General features: G+C 43.0%; 1 protein-coding gene across 1 annotated transcript in view; it reads right to left on the bottom strand.

Annotated features, from left to right (window-relative positions):
• TMEM232 (transmembrane protein 232) overlaps window positions 1-20,910 on the bottom strand; it is a 279,633-nt gene that overhangs the window by 181,549 nt on the left and 77,174 nt on the right. The window contains exons 4-7 of the mRNA XM_075854831.1: window positions 16,283-16,388; window positions 15,549-15,706; window positions 2,018-2,117; window positions 923-1,050 (exon numbers count right to left, since the gene is read on the bottom strand). Of these exons, the coding sequence (XP_075710946.1) occupies window positions 923-1,050; window positions 2,018-2,117; window positions 15,549-15,706; window positions 16,283-16,388 (492 nt within the window). The remainder of the gene's footprint in view (window positions 1-922; window positions 1,051-2,017; window positions 2,118-15,548; window positions 15,707-16,282; window positions 16,389-20,910) is intronic.

Here is a 20,910-nt window from a genome sequence, read left to right as displayed (position 1 = left end):
CAAAACAGGCTCGGCTGGGACTAGGCAGCAGGCAGGCGCCAGGTGTGGTGTAGCAGGACAGGCGTGGAACACAGCACGACTTCAGCTCAACACAGCACTTGACCAGGATAGCACGGGATACAGGTTACAGGTAGCAGGAACGGGGAACACTGGGAACTGGAAAACACTAGGAGACCATTTGCATAGACAGACTAGGATAACGACAATAAGGCTCAGGCAAGATAGGAATGGGCAGAGCCCTTATTATAGTCCAGGGTGCTCTGGAAGCAATCAGCTGAATCTCACACCAGTGTGCGCTCCAAGGCTGACTAAGCTCGCGAGCGCACCCTGGTGGCCACTGTGAAACAGGACGGCCACATCTCTGGAGAGAAGGGCGTCGACCGGATGGAAGGAGTTCGTGGTCAGCAACCACAGACATTACAGTAGGCATGACAAATGGATGTTTTGAGGATCACATGAAATTCTCTTTATTGAGTACTAGCCAAAGCAGTTTATCAATGTCTATGCAGTCATTCATAAAGAGGTTATATGTATTTTTTTAATCCAAGAACAGAAATTCCTAAATCTATGCCCTGAATACAACCCACCATAATTATCAGATCAGAATAATAGCAGAGCTTATTGATCTCTGATCACTTTTGTAGACGACTCCCTGGGTATATTGGTAAAGTGTGCCGCAGCCTAGATGATCCAACCACTTCCACCACCACTAGTCTAATGTACTGTAGTCTCCAGTAATAATGGAAAAAATGATTGACCTGACAGCTGAACCTTATCCATTTTGGTCAATGCAAAAAATAGCTTCTAATCATTTTAGTGAACTCCAGTATTGACAGCTAAAAGCTTATTTGTAAAAGCCAGCAAAGCGAACAGACATTATCCTAATGCGACAAAATTGTCCTAACAAATAATAAAAACTCACTTGTAATAATGTCCTTTTTTCTTGGGAAGAGTCTAAGTCACATATGATTTCTCCAACATTCAACATTACATGCATGGATGAAAGAACATTTGGATATGGCTGATATGTTGTTTCACATGCTGGTAGGGCTATGGAAGAGATAAAAACAGTAAAAGGGTCAGTTCACATGTTGCGTAAATACTGCAGATTTTCTGCAACGGAATTAGTTGCGGAAAATCCGCAGAAAATACAGTAGCAGCAAAGTGGATGAGATAAAACAAATCTCATCTACACGCTGCGTAAATACTGAGCAGAAAAAATGCTCACAAATTGACCTGCGGTGTGGAATTTTATTCTGCAGCATGTCAATTGTATTTGCGTAAACGCTGCTTATTTGTTGTGGGTTTTCCTCATTGAATTCAATAGCCGCAACAAATAGCAGTTGTTGCGTTTTTTTGCGGCGGGTTCGCAGCGTTTCTACGGCGATTCTACGGCAAAAAAGAAAATCTTATACTTACCCAGGAGTCTGTGTTTCTTCCTCCATGCCGGCCTCCTGGGATGACGTGTCATCCCATGTGACCGCTGCAGCCAAGCACAGGCTGCAGCGGCGGTCACATGGGATGAAACGTCACCCCAAGGGGATGGCCTGGATGACGTCAGAGGGCCGGTCTCCTGGGATGACAATTAATCCCATGTTACCGCCGCTGCAGCCAACCACAGGCTGCAGCGGTCTCCTGGTATGAAATGACATTCCAGGAGGCCGGCCTGCTAAGTGCTGCAGTTTTTCACAGCAGACATTCCGGTTGAAAATCTGCACCATAACTTGGTGCGTTTTTTCGCCAGGAATTTCCTGCGGTGCAAAGGGCGGATACGCTGCATGCTGTTACGCAGCGTAACCGCCCCATGTGAACTCAGCCAAACTGTTCAAAACCCAGAATAGAACCAGAAGCATGCATAGATCTTGAGGCTGAGAAATATGCGACCACTAGACTACATTGTACTACATCACATGGAGGCGCTGTACCAGTCACCAAACTGTTTACATGAGACTGCGGGGCTGTATGTCATATTCATTTATTTTATTATTTATGCTAAACATTCATGTTAAAAACCAACCTTCCAAATATGAAGAAAGTCTCCTTTTTTCTTCCTCAAAATGTTGTAGATGCCCAAGGAGATGAAAGGTGTAAAGCCTGATAAATGTCAAAAATCCAAGCTGTTGAAGTAATTACGAAGAAATATAACGTGTCTGTATAAATAGAATATACATTATCTGTATAAACAGTGTCACTTCCTTAGGATTCATTATATCCAGATTTGGTGTCTTCTTTTTGGAAGCACCCCCAATATTACATATCCAACAAGGACAGGAAAAAAAACTAATTATATTATTTCCAGTTAATATTTTCTAATTCATTTGTATGAGGCAAACAGGAAATTATTCAATAACTTATCAAGTATACAACATAGAGGCAATAAGTTATAGTTGACTTGGGCAAGAAAAATAGTACAGACCTCCTCACCTATTCTAAACAGTATCAAATATTAATATAGGACAAGGACACTCTGTGGTGGAAATGGTCAGAATTTAAATTATTTTAAGAATATGGTTCATTGTATTACCTTTTGGCAGCTGCTTAGCAGTGACTGGGCCAGAGCATCTCCAAAATGGCAGGGTCTTGTGGGGAGTTTCTGGTATGCAATGGTTAGTGGTCCGAGGAAGGACAACCAGTGAACCGGCGACAGCGGCATGGGGAGCGAAGGCTAGCCAGTATAAGGATGTGGAGCATTCCCTCCCTGGCGTCTCTTTAAGTGCAATGATTTATGTGTTTAACTTGTTTTCCTCCATAGGTCCATATTCTGGAAACAAATTGTTACAATATATATATATATATATATATATACACAATAACAAATTGTTACTGTATACATATATATATATACACACACAATCCAAAAAGGTGATGTGTTTATTCACCCCACAGGCATGCCTGCCTGTGGGGTGAATAAACACATCACCGTTTTCACCGTTTTCCCTGGAGTGCTGTCTCTTCATTTTTGGATTATTATACTTACAAGGGTTCCTAGCCTCAACCCAGGAAACCTGCACCCACTGCTGTTGCTGTGCTGCTTTACTCTTTTTTTCAGTATGCATATATATATATATATATATATATATATATGTATATATATATATATATATACACGTGTATATATATATATATATATATATATATATATATATATATATATATAACAAAAAAGAAAGCAGTACTGCTACAGCGGTCAGGTGCAAGTCAATCCTCCCAGACTCAAGCTACGAGTCCAACGATACAGATAGAAATAAATAGAGGCAGCACTCCACTTTGTGAATAATAATAAATTCACAAATTGGAGTGCTGCGTCTATTGTTTTCTTTTTGTAGATATATATATATATATATATATATATATATACACTGTACATATAAATATATATATATATATATATATATATATATATGTGTATATATATATATATATATATATATATATATATATATATATTATTGCTTAATGTGTATTGTGGGCAGGCAATCGTGGTTCACTTTCTATGTGGCATATTAAATGCAGCGGAGGGTTAAACCGCCCAGATGCCAACTTCTAGAGTATTTTTCGGCACCAATAGCAGTGTGAGGACGCAGTCAGCATAGGTACCCTGTGTGCCTCACACTGTGCTGGTGCTGAAGTACACCTCTCTTCCGGCCAATCAGGGCTCAGTGCGCGGGCTATGGCCCTAAGAGCAGAAGAGTGCTATGACTCCTGCCAAGCACGAGATGGAGAGACCCTGAAGCTGGAGTGGTTCCATTGAGGCGGGGCGTGTTGTCAAAAAGCCTCCCCACAAGCTGTGAAATAGAGTCTGCTGGTGTCGTTGCCACCCCGCAAGAGAGAGACTGCTATATAGCAGGTGGAGTCATCATTGTGAAGGACGCAGCCTAGTTTGGGCCTTAACCCCTTAATGACCAGCCTATTTTAGACCTGACCAAGCAATTTTTTACGTTTTTCCATCGTCTCATTCAAAGAGCTATAACCTTTTTATTTTTTCCTCGACATAGCTGTATAAGGTCTTGTTTTTTGCGGGACAAGTTGTAATTTTTAATAGCACCATTTTGGGGTACATATTATTTATTGATTAACTTTTTGGGGGGGGGGGAGTAGAAAAAAAACAGCAATTTCGCCACACTTTTTTGCGTCCTAAATTTACGCCGTTTACCGTGTGGTATAAATAACACAATAACTTTATTCAGTGGGTTGTTGCGATTGCAATGATAATTTGAATAGTTTTTGTATGTTTTACTACTTTTACACAGTGAAAACACATTTTTTTCAAAATTATTTGTTTTTGTGTCTCCATATTTGAAGAGCCGTAACGTTTTTATTTTTTCGCCGATACAGTTGTATGAGGGCTTTTTTTTTGCGGGATGACTTGTCGTTTTTATTGGTATCATTTTGGAGTAGATGCGACTTTTTGATCATTTTTTATCAAATTTTTTTTAAGGCTGGATTCAAATTTTTTTAATTTAATTTTTTACGATGTTTACCGTGCGGGTTAAATGATGTAATAACTTTATAGTTGGGGTCGTTACGGACGCGGCGATACCGAATATGTGTAACTTTTTTACTTTATTTTGTTTGTTAATAATAAAGCCGTTTGTAAGGGGGAAAAGTGGGTTTTGAATTATTTTTTTTCACTTTTTTTTTCCACTTGTTTTTTAACTTCTTTACTAGTACGACTGGGGGACTTCACTATTTATAATACACTGCAATACTTCTGTATTGCAGTGTATTATGCCTGTCCGTGTAAAACGGACAGGCATCTGCTAGGTCATACCAGAGGCATGACCTACCAGGCATTCACTACAGGTAGACCTGGGGGCCTTTATTAGGCCCCCTGCTGCCATCAGAGACACAGACACTCGGCGATCTTATCGCTGGGTGTCAGAGAGATGAGAGGGAGCTCCCTCCCTCTCTCCAAAACCACTCAGATGCGGTGCACGCTATTGAGCACCGCATCTGAAGGGTTAAACGGGTGAGATCGCTACTAATATCGATCTCACATGTTCGAGCAGGGACGCCCCCAGCCATCAGCTACATCTGGGGGCTGAGAGCAGGGAGGTTTGTCAGCTCCCTGCTCTGTTTATTTATTCTGATGCAGCGACGTAAAAAGTCTATTACATCGGAATAAAGCCCATTAGTGACCGACGTAAAAACACCATGGGTTGGTCACTAACGGGTTAAGGCTCAGAGCCCATTTTTCAAATCTGAAATATTTCACTTTATGTGGTAATAACTTCAAAATTTTTAAACCTATCCAAGCGATTCTGAGACTGTTTTCTCGTGAGACATTGGGCTTTATGTTAGTGGTAAAATTTGGTCGATATATTCAGTGTTTATTTGTGAAAAATATCAAAATTTAGCGAAAATTTTGAAAAAATAGCATTTTTCTGCATTTAAGTGCATCTGCTTGTAAGACAGAGGATTATACCACCCAAATTATTTACTAGTTCACATTTCCCATATGTCTACTATATGTTGGCATCATTTTTTGAACATTCTTTTTTTTCTAGGACATTACAAGGCTTAGAACATAAGCAGCGATTTCTTATATTTTGAATAAAATTTCAAAAGCCACTTTTTTTAGGTACCAGTTCAGTTCTGTAGTGGCTTTGAGGGGCCTATATATTAGAAACCCCCATAAAACACCCCATTTTAGAAACTAGACCCCTCAAAGTATTCAAAACAGCATTTAGAAAGTTTATTAACCCTTTAGGTGTTTCACAGGAATTTAAAGCGGAGTAGATGTGAAATTTACAAATTTCATTTTTTTGTCAGAAAATCCTTTTTATTACATTTTTTTCTGTAAAACAGAAGGTTTTACCAGAGAAACGCAACTCAATATTTATTGCCCAGATTCTTCAGTTTTTAGAAATATCGCACATGTGGACCTAGTGTGGTAATGGACTGAAACACAGACCTCAGAAGCAAAGGAGCACCTAGTAGATTTTGAGGCCTCCTTTTTGTTAGATTATATTTTAGGCACCATGTCAGGTTTGAAGAGGTCTTGTGGTGCCAAAACAGTGGAAACCCCAAAAAGTGACCCCATTTGGCAAACTGCGCCCGTCAAGGAATTTATCAAGGGGTACAGTGAGCATTTAGACCATACCTTTTGGTTTTTTTGCTGCATTTTGTGGAATTAGGCTGTGAAATTGAAAATCACATATTTTTTCGATAAAAGTTACAAAATTTAAATTTTTACAAGGAACACAGGAGAAAAAACACCCCAACATTTGAAAATCAATTTCTCCCGATTACGGCAATACCCCATATGTGGTCATAAACTGCTGGTTGGACAAACGGCAGAGCTCAGAAAGGCAGGAGTGCTATTTGGCAAGTAGATTTTGCTGGATTGGTTTCCGGGCGCTGTCATGTCCCTCGACTTAGGTTTCTATTCACTGTCATGTTATGTTATATGCTCCTATTGCAGTTGCTTTGCTTTATTTAGTTTGTCCCTGCTATCTCCCTGTAGCTAGGCTCTGAGGTAATCGCTCCACCCTTCTTTCTGTGCCTAGTTGTCTTTCCTCATGGTTCCCATACTGTGTATTCATCTCCTGCTCAACTCTGGCAAATATCATCTTTTCACCTGCTGGTTTGTGTACATTACAAGTATTTCAGCCTGAAAATAAACTTCTCTGGAAACTTCCGACGTGCCTCTTCAGCTGAGTTGACGCTATCTGACAGTGTCTTGGTGTGAGTACCGGTTCAATACAGACATATACAGTGAGATTGTCTCAAGGGCCCTACAACTTACAGCCTGGTCATGGAGTCAGAATAGTGAAAAGATGATTATATATCTGCCAGATCCAGCTGTATAGTCAGTGTGCAGCTCCTGCAGAGATAGTCACAGACAAGCAACTGCCTGCAGAAGAAATCATCAGTGTGTGTGACCCCACAGCATAGACCCTTCTAGCAAGCTAGCACCCCCACCTCTGTATTATCCACATCCTGTCTGTGAGGTGTCATGTCTGAAGAGAACATTGCAGTCTTCTCAAGGTGAACCATACCTACAGTCAGAAGAAAGTATGGATCCTAGTCTGCAGTACAGTGAGAGAGCTAAACGCTCTGCTAAGCCTACATGGAAGGTTACAGAGAATCTAGAAGGTGCAAAACATGAACTTTCTTCTGCTGTCTCAAACTTATGGCAAAGATTGCTGAGTCACATCTCCACCATCTCACAGCCTGCTCACAATGTTTCACCACTAGAGGGAGCTCTAGAACAGCTTTGTACAGCATATGAACATTATTCACTGAAAAGCCAGGAATATGTTGGCATTTTGAAGAAACTTGATACAAAGGATTCTTTAGAAGAATTTGAAAGCTTCCAAAAACTTAATTTGGAACGAGACAGCCTAGTATGCAAAATTAAGTCTAACACAGAGGCAAGAATCGCGCAATTACAGGAAACATCGTCTCGCATTTCTAAGTCTACCAGTCGTTCAAAACTATCTTCTAAGTCAAGATCTTCAAAATATTCCACACTCAGCGAACAGCTCATAAGAGCGCGGGCAGAAGCAGAGGCTACTAAAATACAGGCCGTCTTTGCGCAAAAGAAGGCAGATATGGAAGCCGATGCAGCGCGCCAAAAGGCGGAAATAGAAACTTTAAACAAACAATGCGAGCATGCCACAGCTATGGCAAGGTTAAAGGTTTTAGAAGAAGCTGCCAGGGGAAGTGAAAGAGACAGCATCAGTGTATGTGAAGTGGAGGTAGAAGATCCTCTTAAGCGCACAAGAGACTACGTACTAAGCCAAAACAGTGAACCTGTGATTGCTGCTAATGATCCTGACAGCGCAAATATTTCTCCAGAGCAACGGGGCACAGATTCTTCTGCAGCATTCTGCATCCAAGGTCAGTACAATGCATTACCAATTTGTCATCCTTACCTTTCTCCACATACCACATTGCACCAGAACCCTGCACCTCAGCAAGCTCATTACACAGACGCCCAGGTGCAATCCAATATGCTAGCAAGTCACCAGACTCCTGACAACCACATAGTTCCAGTTCCATGTGTAGCTAAACCTATGGACTTTAAACTATCTCCTGGATTGAACGCCCGTGCAGACCCGTATTTCCCTATGTCTCTTAGCCAGAACACCGCAAATAATATGATCAGCACTACTCAGCCAGCAATACTCTGCCCAAAGTCAGAGAGAACTGACATGACAGAGTTTGCAAGATACATGGTTCGCCGCGAACTTACTAAAACCGGCCTCACAAGGTTTGACGACCAGCCTGAGAACTACAGGGGCTGGAAATGTGCCTTCAGAACCGTTATTAGTGACATTGGCATTACTGCTGCTGAAGAACTAGATCTGCTGATCAGGTGGCTCGGTCCACAGTCTACAGAACGTGTCAAGAGATTGAGATCTGTCCACATCGAGAATCCAACTGCAGGCCTCATCGCTGCTTGGGAGAGACTGGAACAAAGCTTTGGCAGTCCTGAAGCCATAGAGAATGCTCTGTTAAAACGGCTGCAAGGTTTTACAAAAATATCTGGCAAAGACAATGAAAAATTCCAAGAGCTCAGCGACCTACTCTTAGAGCTCCAGCTGGCCAAGGCAGACCCACACCTACCTGGCCTCAGTTACCTAGACACAGCTCGTGGGGTAAACCCAATAGTTTCCAAGCTGCCGTACAATATTCAAGAAAGGTGGACTACACTTGGGTCGAGATACAAAAAAGAAAAGCAAGTCTCCTTTCCTCCATTTTCTTACTTCTGTGAATTTATCAGGAACATTGCAGAATCCAAGAATGACCCAAGCTTTACCTCCAGTGAGTCCAGTGGTCCTGGTTCACTCCATCCTAAGTACGACAGCCCACGTTCTAACTATAGAAACCACAGAGGTCCAGTGTCCGTGAAAAAGGCTGATGTCCTTCCCACACCCTCATCAGCTCCAGACAAGTACAACCAAGGTGAAAAGATTGAAAATCCTATTCGCCTATGTCCTATTCATAAGAAGCCACATCCTCTCAAGAAATGCATTGGCTTCAGAAAGAAACCGCTCCAGGAACGCAAAGAGCTTCTAAAGAAATTTACGGTATGTTACAGATGTTGTGCGTCTACTGAACATTTCGCTAAAGACTGTAAAACTACTATTAAATGCATAGAGTGCGGCTGTGAGGACCATGTGCAAGCGCTCCATCCATCTCAATTCAGTCCTGCACCACCTGCACATTCCACTCCTGCGATAAATCATGGCGGGGAGAATGCAGAGCAAGCAGCAAATCTTACTACTGTATCTTCTTCATGCACAGAAGTCTGCGGAGACGACCTTTGCGACAAGTCCTGCGCAAAGATATGTCTAGTCAACGTATACCCCAAGGGTCAACCGGAAAGGGCCGTAAAGGTGTATACCATCCTGGACGATCAGAGCAACCGTTCACTCGCAAGATCAGAACTCTTTGACCTGTTCAACTTAAAAGGAGATGCTTACCCTTACACCTTGGGTACTTGTAGTGGCATTACAGAGGTCTCCGGAAGAAGAGCCAGTGGACTTATAGTGGCTTCTCTCAACAATCAGGAGATACCCTTACCCACACTTGTTGAGTGCAACCAGATACCATCCAACAAAGATGAGATTCCTACGTCAGAGGCTGCTCTTCATCACACTCATCTAAGGGCTATAGCGAAAGAAATACCAGCCCTTGACAAGAGTGCAGAGATCCTACTTCTGCTCGGTAGAGACATTCTCAGGGTACATAAGGTACGCCAGCAAATCAACGGACCACATGATGCTCCGTTTGCCCAACGCCTTGATTTAGGTTGGGTTATCATAGGCAACGTCTGTATAGACAAGATGAAGAAGCCTACCAAGATTTCCTCATTTAAAACTCACATTTTGCCAAATGGTCGCAACACTTATTTTCAGCCATGCCCACACCATTACTGGGTGAAAGAGAAGCTGAGCAACAGTAAGTGGCAGCTTGACCACCAAGATAATATGAACACATTCCTGTCCTGGGATGACAGTCTTGGAGCAACAGTGTTCAATTCTACAAGTGAAGACAATAAGTTGGCACTTGCAAGAGAGGATAAAGAATTTCTCAAGGTTATGGACAAAGAATTTGCTCAGGATGAGTCTAACAGCTGGGTAGCACCTTTGCCTTTCCGTTCCCCAAGACCAAAATTACCAAACAATCTACAGCAAGCAGTTTCGAGATTTTCCTCTTTAAAACGCACCCTAAAGAGGAAACCAGAGATGGAAAAACATTTTGTAGACTTCATGCAAAATATATTTGATAGAGATCATGCAGAACCTGCACCACCACTAAAGGAAGGAGAAGAATGCTGGTACCTTCCATCCTTTGGCGTGTATCACCCTCGCAAGCCTAATCAAATCAGAGTGGTGTTTGATTCCAGCACTCAGCATGAAGGCGTTTCTCTAAACAACCTGCTCCTCACTGGGCCTAACCTAAACAACAACCTCATAGGAGTACTCATCCGCTTCAGACAAGAACCTGTTGCAGTAATGGCTGACATCCAGCAAATGTTCCACTGCTTCATTGTCAAGGAAGACAACAGGAACTACATCAGGTTTCTATGGCACAAAGACAATGATGTGAACAACAAGGTCACAGATTACCGGATGAAGGTACATGTCTTCGGCAACAGCCCCTCTCCTGCTGTAGCAATCTATGGATTGAGAAGGACAGCCCAGGAAGGTGAGAAGGGGTATGGATCTGATGCTCGTCAATTTGTTGAGAAGAACTTCTATGTAGATGATGGACTTAAATCCTTACCCACAAGTGAAGAGGCAATCGATCTCCTCACCAGAACGCAGGCAATGCTGTCTGTAGCAAATCTCAGACTTCACAAGATTATCTCTAACAGCCAGAAGGTAATGAAAGCGTTCCCCTCTGAAGATCATGCAACCAACTTGAAAGACCTCGATCTTGGTTCTGATGTTCCTCCTATACAACGAAGCCTAGGTTTGCAGTGGGACATTAAGCAAGACACATTCACCTTCTAAGTGTCAGCCAGTGACAAACCTTTTACCAAGCGAGGAGTTTTATCTGTTGTGAACAGCATCTATGATCCTCTTGGCTTGATAGCCCCCGTCACCATTCAAGGCAAGAAATTGCTGAGACAGTTTACCACCGAGAACATAGACTGGGATACTTCTCTGCCTATTGAGAAACAACAAAGGTGGAAGATATGGAAGGAGTCTCTGAAAATATTAGAACAACTCCAAGTCTCACGTTGTTATGTTCCCAGCTCTCTTTCAGCTGCCATCAGAAGAGAAATACACATTTTCTCTGATGCGTCTATCGAAGCCATAGCTGCAGTAGCCTATCTGAGAATCCCAGGAACCAACAAGCCTCACTGTGGATTTGTCCTGGGTAAGGCCAAACTAACCCCAAAACCCGCACACTCTGTGCCAAGACTTGAGCTTTGTGCAGCTGTGCTAGCAGTAGAGATTGCTGAAGTTATTAAAAACGAAATGGACATTGCAATTGATTCATTTGCTTTCTACACAGATAGTAAAGTTGTGCTTGGTTATATATACAACCAAACAAAACAATTCTATGTATATGTCAGCAACAGAGTAGAACGCATTAGAAGTTTTTCTACTCCTGGGCAGTGGCAGTACATCTCCACTGACCTTAACCCAGCTGATCGTGGAACAAGACCTGAACCGGCAGCAGGCCTATGTGACATGTGGTTGTCACCTCCAAGATTCTTGTATGAGGATCCCTGTTTAATTCCTACCAACACCACCTATGAGATGGTGGATCCCGAGTCTGACAAGGAAATCAGGCCTACAAATACCACGCTCTTCACTTCTGTAATTCCAAAATTGAAGCTGAAGTCACATCGCTTTGAGCGCTTCTCAAATTGGTCATCTATTGTGCGAGCTGTTGCTCACCTAATTCATATCGCTCACTGCTTTGCTAAGGACACATCAGAGTGTCATGGCTGGCATATCTGTAAAGAACACCCTACTGTCGCAGACATCGAACATGCTGAAGAAGTCATTACCCGTTGTGTGCAACAAGAAGTATACAGTCAGGAGATTGACAATATTACAAAGGGTATCAATCTTTCCAAGAGCAGTGCACTCTTTGAACTGAATCCAGTGCTTGATCATCACAAATTGCTGAGAGTGGGCGGCCGTATAGTGAGATCTGATCTAAGTAGCAAGGAACAAAATCCTGTCATTATACCAGGTCGGCATCATATTGCTACACTATTGGTCCGACACCATCATGAAAGAGTGCAGCACCAAGGCAGACAGTTTACGGAAAGTGCCATCAGGTCAGCCGGCTTGTGGATCGTAGGGATGAAGAGATGCATCTCCTCCGTGCTCCATAAATGTGTCAAGTGTCATAAGTTAAGAGGAAGACACCATCAACAACAAATGGAAAATCTCCCAGCAGACCGACTAAGTACGGAACCGCCCTTTACTTATGTTGGGGTGGATGTCTTTGGCCCATGGTCAGTTGTTACACGAAGGACCCGTGGTGGAGTCGCAAACAGCAAACGGTGGGCTGTGCTGTTTACATGTCTCAGCATCCGAGCAGTACACATCGAAGTGATTGAGTCTATGGATTCTTCTTGCTTCATCAATGCCCTCCGAAGATTCTTCTCTATCCGAGGACCCGTCAAGCAACTGAGGTCTGACTGCGGCACTAACTTCGTGGGAGCCAGCAAAGAACTGCAGTTAGACAATTTCTTGTCTAACAATGGGTGCACATGGGTGTTTAACCCTCCACATTCGTCTCACATGGGAGGATCATGGGAACGCATGATTGGAATTGCACGCAAAATCCTTGACTCCATGTTGCTGGATCACAAGTCTTTGCTTACTCATGAGATCTTGGTCACCTTTCTTGCAGAGGTGTCCGCCTTAATCAATGCAAGGCCACTAGTCCCAGTATCCTCGGACCCTGATTCCCCAGTTATTCTTACCCCGGCTACGCTTCTTACCCAGAAGATCGGGACTGCTGCAATCCCTCCGGGAATCTTTGACCACAGCGACATTTACCGACGCCAATGGAAACAGGTACAATACCTGTCCAACGTGTTCTGGCACCGCTGGAAGACAGAGTATTTGCACATACTTCAAAGCCGTCACAAATGGCAGACGTCGAGACCCAACCTCCAGGAAGGTGACCTTGTTCTTCTAAAGGATAAGGAAGCCCATCGCAATGAATGGCCAATGGGTCTTGTTACCAAGGTTATGCCTAGTGATGATGGAAAGACTCGTAAGGTAGAGGTCAAGGTGACCAAAGGAGGCTCAGTGCGAGTTTTCTTCCGCCCAATCACTGAACTAGTGCTTCTTCTTCCAAAGAAAGAAGGCACATAAAGGACACAGCCCCAAGCTGAATGCAAGCTGTGTTATATTTAGAACACCTTACCATTTGGAATATACAGTGGGTTGGTGGAAGTGTTGGCAAGTTGCGGCTTCCCCAATCCGAAGATGGGTTTCTTACTTGGAACTTGTACAAGCGGATACCTACTGTTGTGGACTATCGGCAACAGACTTGGACTATAACTATTGTCATTGTTTGCATGTTCTTTTTGTCTTTCAGGTTCCAGGATCCACTACTGGACATTATTCAAGGACATTCTTTCAAGTTTGATTTTATTGTGAAATCTAAAGATTTCAGACGGGGAGTGTCATGTCCCTCGACTTAGGTTTCTATTCACTGTCATGTTATGTTATATGCTCCTATTGCAGTTGCTTTGCTTTATTTAGTTTGTCCCTGCTATCTCCCTGTAGCTAGGCTCTGAGGTAATCGCTCCTCCCTTCTTTCTGTGCCTAGTTGTCTTTCCTCATGGTTCCCATACTGTGTAGTCATCTCCTGCTCAACTCTGGCAAATATCATCTTTTCACCTGCTGGTTTGTGTACATTACAAGTATTTCAGCCTGAAAATAAACTTCTCTGGAAACTTCCGACGTGCCTCTTCAGCTGAGTTGACGCTATCTGACAGTGTCTTGGTGTGAGTACCGGTTCAATACAGACATATACAGTGAGATTGTCTCAAGGGCCCTACAACTTACAGCCTGGTCATGGAGTCAGAATAGGCGCCATGTCGCATTTGAAGAGCTTCTGAGGTACCAGTACAGAGGAAACACCTTAAAATTGACCCCATTTTGGAGACTAGATCCCCTTGAGGAATTAATTGTAGTTTTAATAGGGTGCATGCGACTTTTTGATCAGTTTTTATTCTATTTTTTAAGAGGCGTGGTGACTAAAAAACAGCAATTCTACTATGGTTTTTTATTCCTTTCTTTTTACAGAGTTCACCGTGCGATATAAATGACATATTCACTTTATTCTGTGTGGCTATACGATTACGGCGATACCATATGTTTATAGTTTTTTTTATGTCTTACTGCGTTTGCACGCATTTACTTTTGGAGTTACCTTATTCTAAGAGCCATAACTTTTAAATTTTTTCATAAAGAAAGCTGTGTGAGGACTTGTTTTTTGCGTAACGAACTGTAGTTTCGATCAGTACCATTTTAGGTACATGCGACATTTTGATCTCTTTTTATTCCATTCTTTGGAAGGTGAAGTGACCAAAAAAATTTAATTCTGGTATGGTTTATTATTATATTTTTTTTTTACTGCGTTCAACGTGTGGGATAAATAACAAAATACTTTTGTAGATCAGGTTGTTACAGACAATACCAATTATGCATAGTTTATTTACTTATTTTATTTATATTTTTAATAAAAAGTGACTGCTAAGGGAAAAGGGTGATTTCTACTTTTATTACTTTTATTTTTTTATTTTTATAGTACTTATTTTTACTTTTTTTACTTTGTCCCACCAGGGGATTTGAGGGCAGGGTATTAGAGCTGTCAGCTACTCGCTGAGAGAAAGCTAAGCTTCCGTATATGGCATAGCCAGAGGCCATTTTTAGACCTCCGGATGCCGTAGCAACCATCGCCGCCTGCGATAATGTTACGGGACGTCAATGGTGGTGCTTTAACCTCTAAGAAGCCGCAATCGCTATTGAACGCAGCTTCTAAAAGGTTAATCGGCGGGGACAACGTGATCGGTCCCCGCTGAAGGAGCTGCGGCAACTGCTGTACAAGACAGCAGTTGTCACAGCTCATAAAAGTGCTGGGAAGGGGGGCGGAAAGGCGGTTACTCCCATGATCTACTATTAGGTCACGGAGCGCGAACGCTCTAGTTAGCGTAACCTAGTAGTAGGTCATGGAGCGTTAAGGGGTTAAACCTTCCTGCCTTACTGATACTCGTGTTTACAGCTGTCTGGTCTGGTCCCACAGAAGAGCTACTGTAGCACAAATTGCTGAAAAAATCTAGGATATAAATGTATTTGATCACTTTGCATATTACTACTGTCCAATATCGCAATGCTCTATGTCCTATTCCTTAATTAATGTTTTTTGGTATAAGCCAATATTACGTATCTGCACCATATATAACAGTTGTTCAGTAGTTCTGTGAATATGACAATAGTCTGATAAAATCTGCACCAATTAACCGATACAGAATGTGGCTGTTCTATAAATGTATACCAATGTCTTTCCAGTTGTATTGGTATAAAAAAAATAAAGCTATACTGTACCTTTGAAAGCTTGACTTCATTGGTAAATAGGTATGGTTTCTGAGCTGCATCACAACATATTCCATAAAGAACTGACTCAGCAATAAAGAACAAAACAGCTATATGGTCTTGATTCAGCTCAGCTTGATCAATGGACAGAATCAGTATATCCAAAGCCTCTAAAATAAACATTCACTGGTCATTATGGGATTATAGTGGAATGATGGGAACATTTTTATAATTAGCCAACTGGACCTAGCTGGATCATTTAACATACAAGGGCCATTATTTACTTCATTCTGTTCACCCAAATGCAAGTTTCCAAGTTCCCCTATACACTATAGCCTCTTGACACCATTGCTGCAGGTTACTGGGCTGTACAGAGGAAATGGTTTAGACAGCACACACACACACACACACACACACACACACACGCACACACACACTCTGACATCACTCAGTGCACTGCAGTTATTGGCTGAAACTGAACTTCACAGACTTCCTGTTCTGCCCGCCCGCTTCATGCACTCTGCACCTAATACTGGTAATACGGAAAGCTCTTCGCTACACTTCAGCTACTTCTCCATGCTTTTGGTCCAAATACTTTGGACCAATTCTTGAAATTTCTACTTTCGTTTTATGGAATGATTTCCAATTACTGTCCTATAGGAAACTAGGGCTAGTGAACATATATAGCCATCATAATAACTATTCATATCCTAGTCTAAACACTGTAGGACAAAATAGTCATTTACCTTCTTGAATTTTTCCTTGACATTGAGCCATTAAAATTAATTCACTCCACGCTAGTTGAAGGTTTCCACGATGACCAGAACCTTTTGAATGAAATCTTGATTGCCTCTGAAAATAATACAAGAGGATTTATTATTTAGAAAAATAAAATATTTTTTTACTTACATATTACTTTATTAGATTTTGTGTGCTTCTTTTGTACACATACATTTCTATAGTTTGTACTGTGATAAAAATGTTGGTATTGATAGTAGCAGTTGTATTCGTATAGAATTGATAGTGTAGTAAAAGACATAGGGTATGTTCACACGCCCTATTTTCGACCGTTTTTCGGCCCGTAAATGCCCGAAAAACGGCCGAAAAATCGTAAGCGGAACGCCTCCAAACATCTGCCCATTGATTTCAATGGGAAAAACGTGCAGGTCACTTCTTGGGATGTTTTTGGAGCCGTTTTTCATAGACTCTATAGGAAATCAGCTCCAAAAACGGTCGTAAAAAACGCAGCGTAAAAAAAAACACGAAAATCGCGAGTGGCTTAAAAAACGTCTGAAAATCAGGAGCTGTTTTCCCGTGAAAACAGCTCCCTATTTTCAGACGTTTTTGCATTTGCCTGTAAACATACCCCAAGGGTATGTGCACACGACCTCTTTTCAGACGTAATGGAGGCGTTTTATGCCTCGAATTACGCCTGAAAAGACGGCTCCAATACGTCGGCAAACATCTGCCCATTGCTTGCTTACGATGTTCTGTGCAGATGAGCTGTCATTTTACGCGTCGCTGTCAAAAGACGGCGCGTAAAATTACGCCAGTGGCAAAGAAGTGCAGGACAGTTCTTGGGACGTAATTGGAGCCGTTTTTCATTGACTCCAATGAAAAACAGCTCCAATTCCGTCCGTAAAAGACTCAGCGAAAAACGCGTGCACTTGTAAAAACGTCTGAAATTCAGGAGCTGTTTTCTCCTGAAAACAGCTCCCTAATTTCAGACGTATTTGGCGTTGTCGTGTGCACATACCCTTATAATAATATAAAGTTTAGAATAGTATAGTACTACTGAACTGCCTGTTATGAAGCTGGTGGTGCTCAAGACCAGACAATCGCTATCACATGGGTGAAGCACGCATCAATACTGACAAAAAAGGTAGTAGAAGTTGGAAACGATGTACAAATAGAGTAGATGGCAGATGAACAACATGCAAGTAGTTAACAAATGAATGGGCAGTGAACAAGAATTAACAGCGCTCACTGACCCTATACTATCCCACAGCAGGGTAAGACAACAGCTTGGCAGCAGACAAAACGCAAAGGTAAGGCAAACAACTTAGTGGAACTACTGATCCGAGGAAACACATAAACCACTATAAAAAAACTAGATCTCTCAGAGAACAAACAGTTCTCACAGTACAAACAAACACATAGACAAGAACAAGGCAGAATCTGGAAATACCCCCTTGAGGAAGCAAACATTGCGAAACGCGCGTCGGGGCGCACACGGAGACCATTGGAAACAACAGAGAACACCTTATGGGTAAGAACTACTGATTTTTTTATGAAGATTTAGGGCACCTCTTGCCTAGTTTCCCTCCATTATACTATTTCATGCTTGGACTTTTTATGTCCTGATTATGTAGTCACAAGTGTATGGCTAGGAAACAAGAACATTCTTCATTTACCTCAATATTCATAGTAGCCCATGTAATGGAGTTTTTCCTGATGTGTCTCTATGGTGATCTTATTTAGAGTTTTTCTCCTGTCATATATCTTTTTAAATGTGTGTTTTTTGTTTTGTATATTTAATAAAGGCTTTGATACTTCTTTGACATAAAATTGGCTCTAGACTCTGTATTCTCTGTAGTAAAAGAATCTGGAAAGAGTTTAGCACATGCCAGAAACAGTATAATCAGCACCTGAGTAATCCAGGACTGAAGTATATGTAAGCCCAAGAAAAGTACTCGCCCTAATTAAGCAGACAAAGCTAAATGATGACCAAATCCAGACTTAGAAAAAAGCCATTGACTAGCAAAGCCCAAACATAGAGATAACAGAAATCATTGTTTAGCAGTAGTCCTGCTGCTCATCGTAACACTGCCATCTCCTACATATTGCTTAGAATGGGTCCAACTGGATAAATTACAGAGTTTGCAGGGTCCAAGGTTTGAAGATTTTTATACAGCTGACAATTTCAGACTAGTATTGGTGATTAATTCCCTTTTGCATATATTAATCCATTAATCCATCTATTAATCCACTGGATAGATCGGTTAGATGTTCTTAGTGAAATGATGTGAAGCCCAATACTTCTTTTTTTATAAATTCTTTTATTTTCCGTTTTCCAATAAACAAGACACGATAGTGCAAACATCTGCAGCACAAACATCGGCTCGCAGGCCAGTATAATTCCCACATTAAGTGCAAAAAGAACAATAACGCACATCTGATACAGTAATTGAAACAGATGCCTTATGCACCCTGAACCCGCAGCTATGCACAAAGGTCCGTGGGTAGGCATATCAGAGAGAGAGAGATTAAAGCAAAAAAGAAGAGAAGACAGAGAGAGAGAGGAAAAGGAGGGAAGAAAACTCACAATGCCCCCTATGCCTCAGGATTATATTCATGAAGCCCTAATATTCCTGAACTTGACAGAAGATTGGAATCTGACCCAGTGATACCAAGTTTTGAGAAATTTCGCATGGGTCCCTCTCATGGATGCTGTGAGATCCTCCATTCTCATAATCTCCTGGATCTTGCCAAACCACATACCAATCAACGGAGGGCTAGTTTGTCTCCACAGCGCTGGGATACATGCTCTAGCTTCATTCACCAGATGGCTAACCACAGAGCGACGGTACATAGATAATGGCGCCTCGCACAGATGGAGCAGGAAGAAGGCCGGCGTATGCGGAAGGTGGAAATCCGTGAATTTAGAGGAGATACGCCACACCTCTGACCAAAAATCTGTCAGCTGCGGGCACTCCCAGAAGATATGTAAAATCGTGCCACCTGGTCTCCACATCTCCAACACAGCGGTGAAACCGCAGGAATCATTGCATGCAACCTGGAAGGCACTCTATATGTTAGGGATCTGCCAGGTACTTCATCTAGCTATACTCCTGGGATTAATCAATCCACACCTGAGGCCAGACCTGCTCGACTGACACCATCTCCCACCAACCAGGGTGGCAGGCTCAGGAGTGGGAGAGCCTATCGCGGCCTGGTCTCTCGGAGTTAGCTCCGCCCCCTGCCCTTTATTACCTGCCCTGTGCTCTCCCTCAGTGCTTGTAATTCTTTTGGATTCCTGGCCCCACTGCTGCTTGCTCCAGCCTGCTTCTGCCGTGCTTCTGCCTTGCTGCAGTTCTGCTTGACCTGCTTGCTCGCCCTGGCTTGCTTCTGTCTCCGTGCCTGCTCGGGTGTACTCACTTCGTCCTGGTCCTGACTGTTCGTTCGCCGCCCCGTTTCCTCGTGGCGTTCCGTGGCTACTGCCCCTTCCCTTGCGTGTTCCCTGTTTGTCTTCCTGTGCACTTAGCCAGCGTAGGGACCGCCGCCCAGTTGTACCTCGTCGCCTAGGGCGGGTCGTTGCAAGTAGGCAGGGACAGGGCGGTGGGTAGATTAGGGCTCACTTTCCCTTCACCTCCTTCCTGCCATTACATAATTACAAGCCTTACCTAGTCTACCATTTCTCCTACGCTGACGCTATCATGGACCCCCTTGAGACCCTGACCCAGCAGATGCAGGGCCTCTCCCTACAGGTCCAGGCCCTGGCCCAAAGGGTCAATCAGGGTGACGCTGCTTTAGTAGTACCCCTCACCTCACCTCTAGAACCCGACCTCAAGTTACCTGACCGGTTTTCAGGGGACCGTAAGACGTTTCTCTCCTTCCGGGAGAGTTGCAGACTGTATTTCCGCCTAAAGCCCCACTCCTCAGGTTCCGAGAACCAGCGGGTGGGTATCATCATATCCCGACTCCAGGAAGGGCCCCAAGAGTGGGCCTTCTCCTTGGCTCCTGACGCCCCTGAACTTTCCTCTGTTGATCGTTTTTTCTCTGCCCTCGGACTCATTTACGACGAGACTGACAGGACTGCTTTAGCCGAGAGTCAGCTGGTGACCTTACGTCAGGGTAGGAGACCGGTTGAGGAATACTGTTCTGATTTTAGGAAGTGGTGCGTAGCTTCTCAGTGGAACGATCCGGCCCTAAGGTGCCAGTTTAGGTTAGGATTATCTGACGCCCTGAAGGATCTGCTGGTTAGCTACCCCTCGCCTGACTCCCTTGACCAGGTTATGGCCCTAGCAGTACGACTTGACCGACGTCTCAGGGAACGTCAGCTAGAACGCTTCAGTGTGCTCCCCTCTGACTTTTCTGCGATTCCCCCCGAGGTCCCGTCTCCTCGCCCCTCCACGGAGGACTCGGAGGTACCTATGCAACTCGGGGCCTCCATGTCCCCTCGACAACGTAGAGAGTTTCGCAGAATGAATGGTCTCTGCTTCTACTGTGGGGACGACAAGCATCTACTGAACACCTGCCCCAGGCGCAAGAATAAGAAGCCGGAAAACTTCCGCGCCTAAGTGATCATCGGGGAGGTCACTTGGGCGCACAGGTATTTCCCGTTAATGTGAAACGCAATAAAATTTTGCTTCCC

This window comes from Rhinoderma darwinii, chromosome 1, assembly GCF_050947455.1.
Source record: "Rhinoderma darwinii isolate aRhiDar2 chromosome 1, aRhiDar2.hap1, whole genome shotgun sequence".
In the NCBI taxonomy this organism is placed as follows: Eukaryota; Metazoa; Chordata; class Amphibia; order Anura; family Rhinodermatidae; genus Rhinoderma; species Rhinoderma darwinii.
The sequence above is the reverse complement of the archived record's forward strand: the minus strand, read 5'-3'. Positions and strand labels throughout refer to the sequence as shown.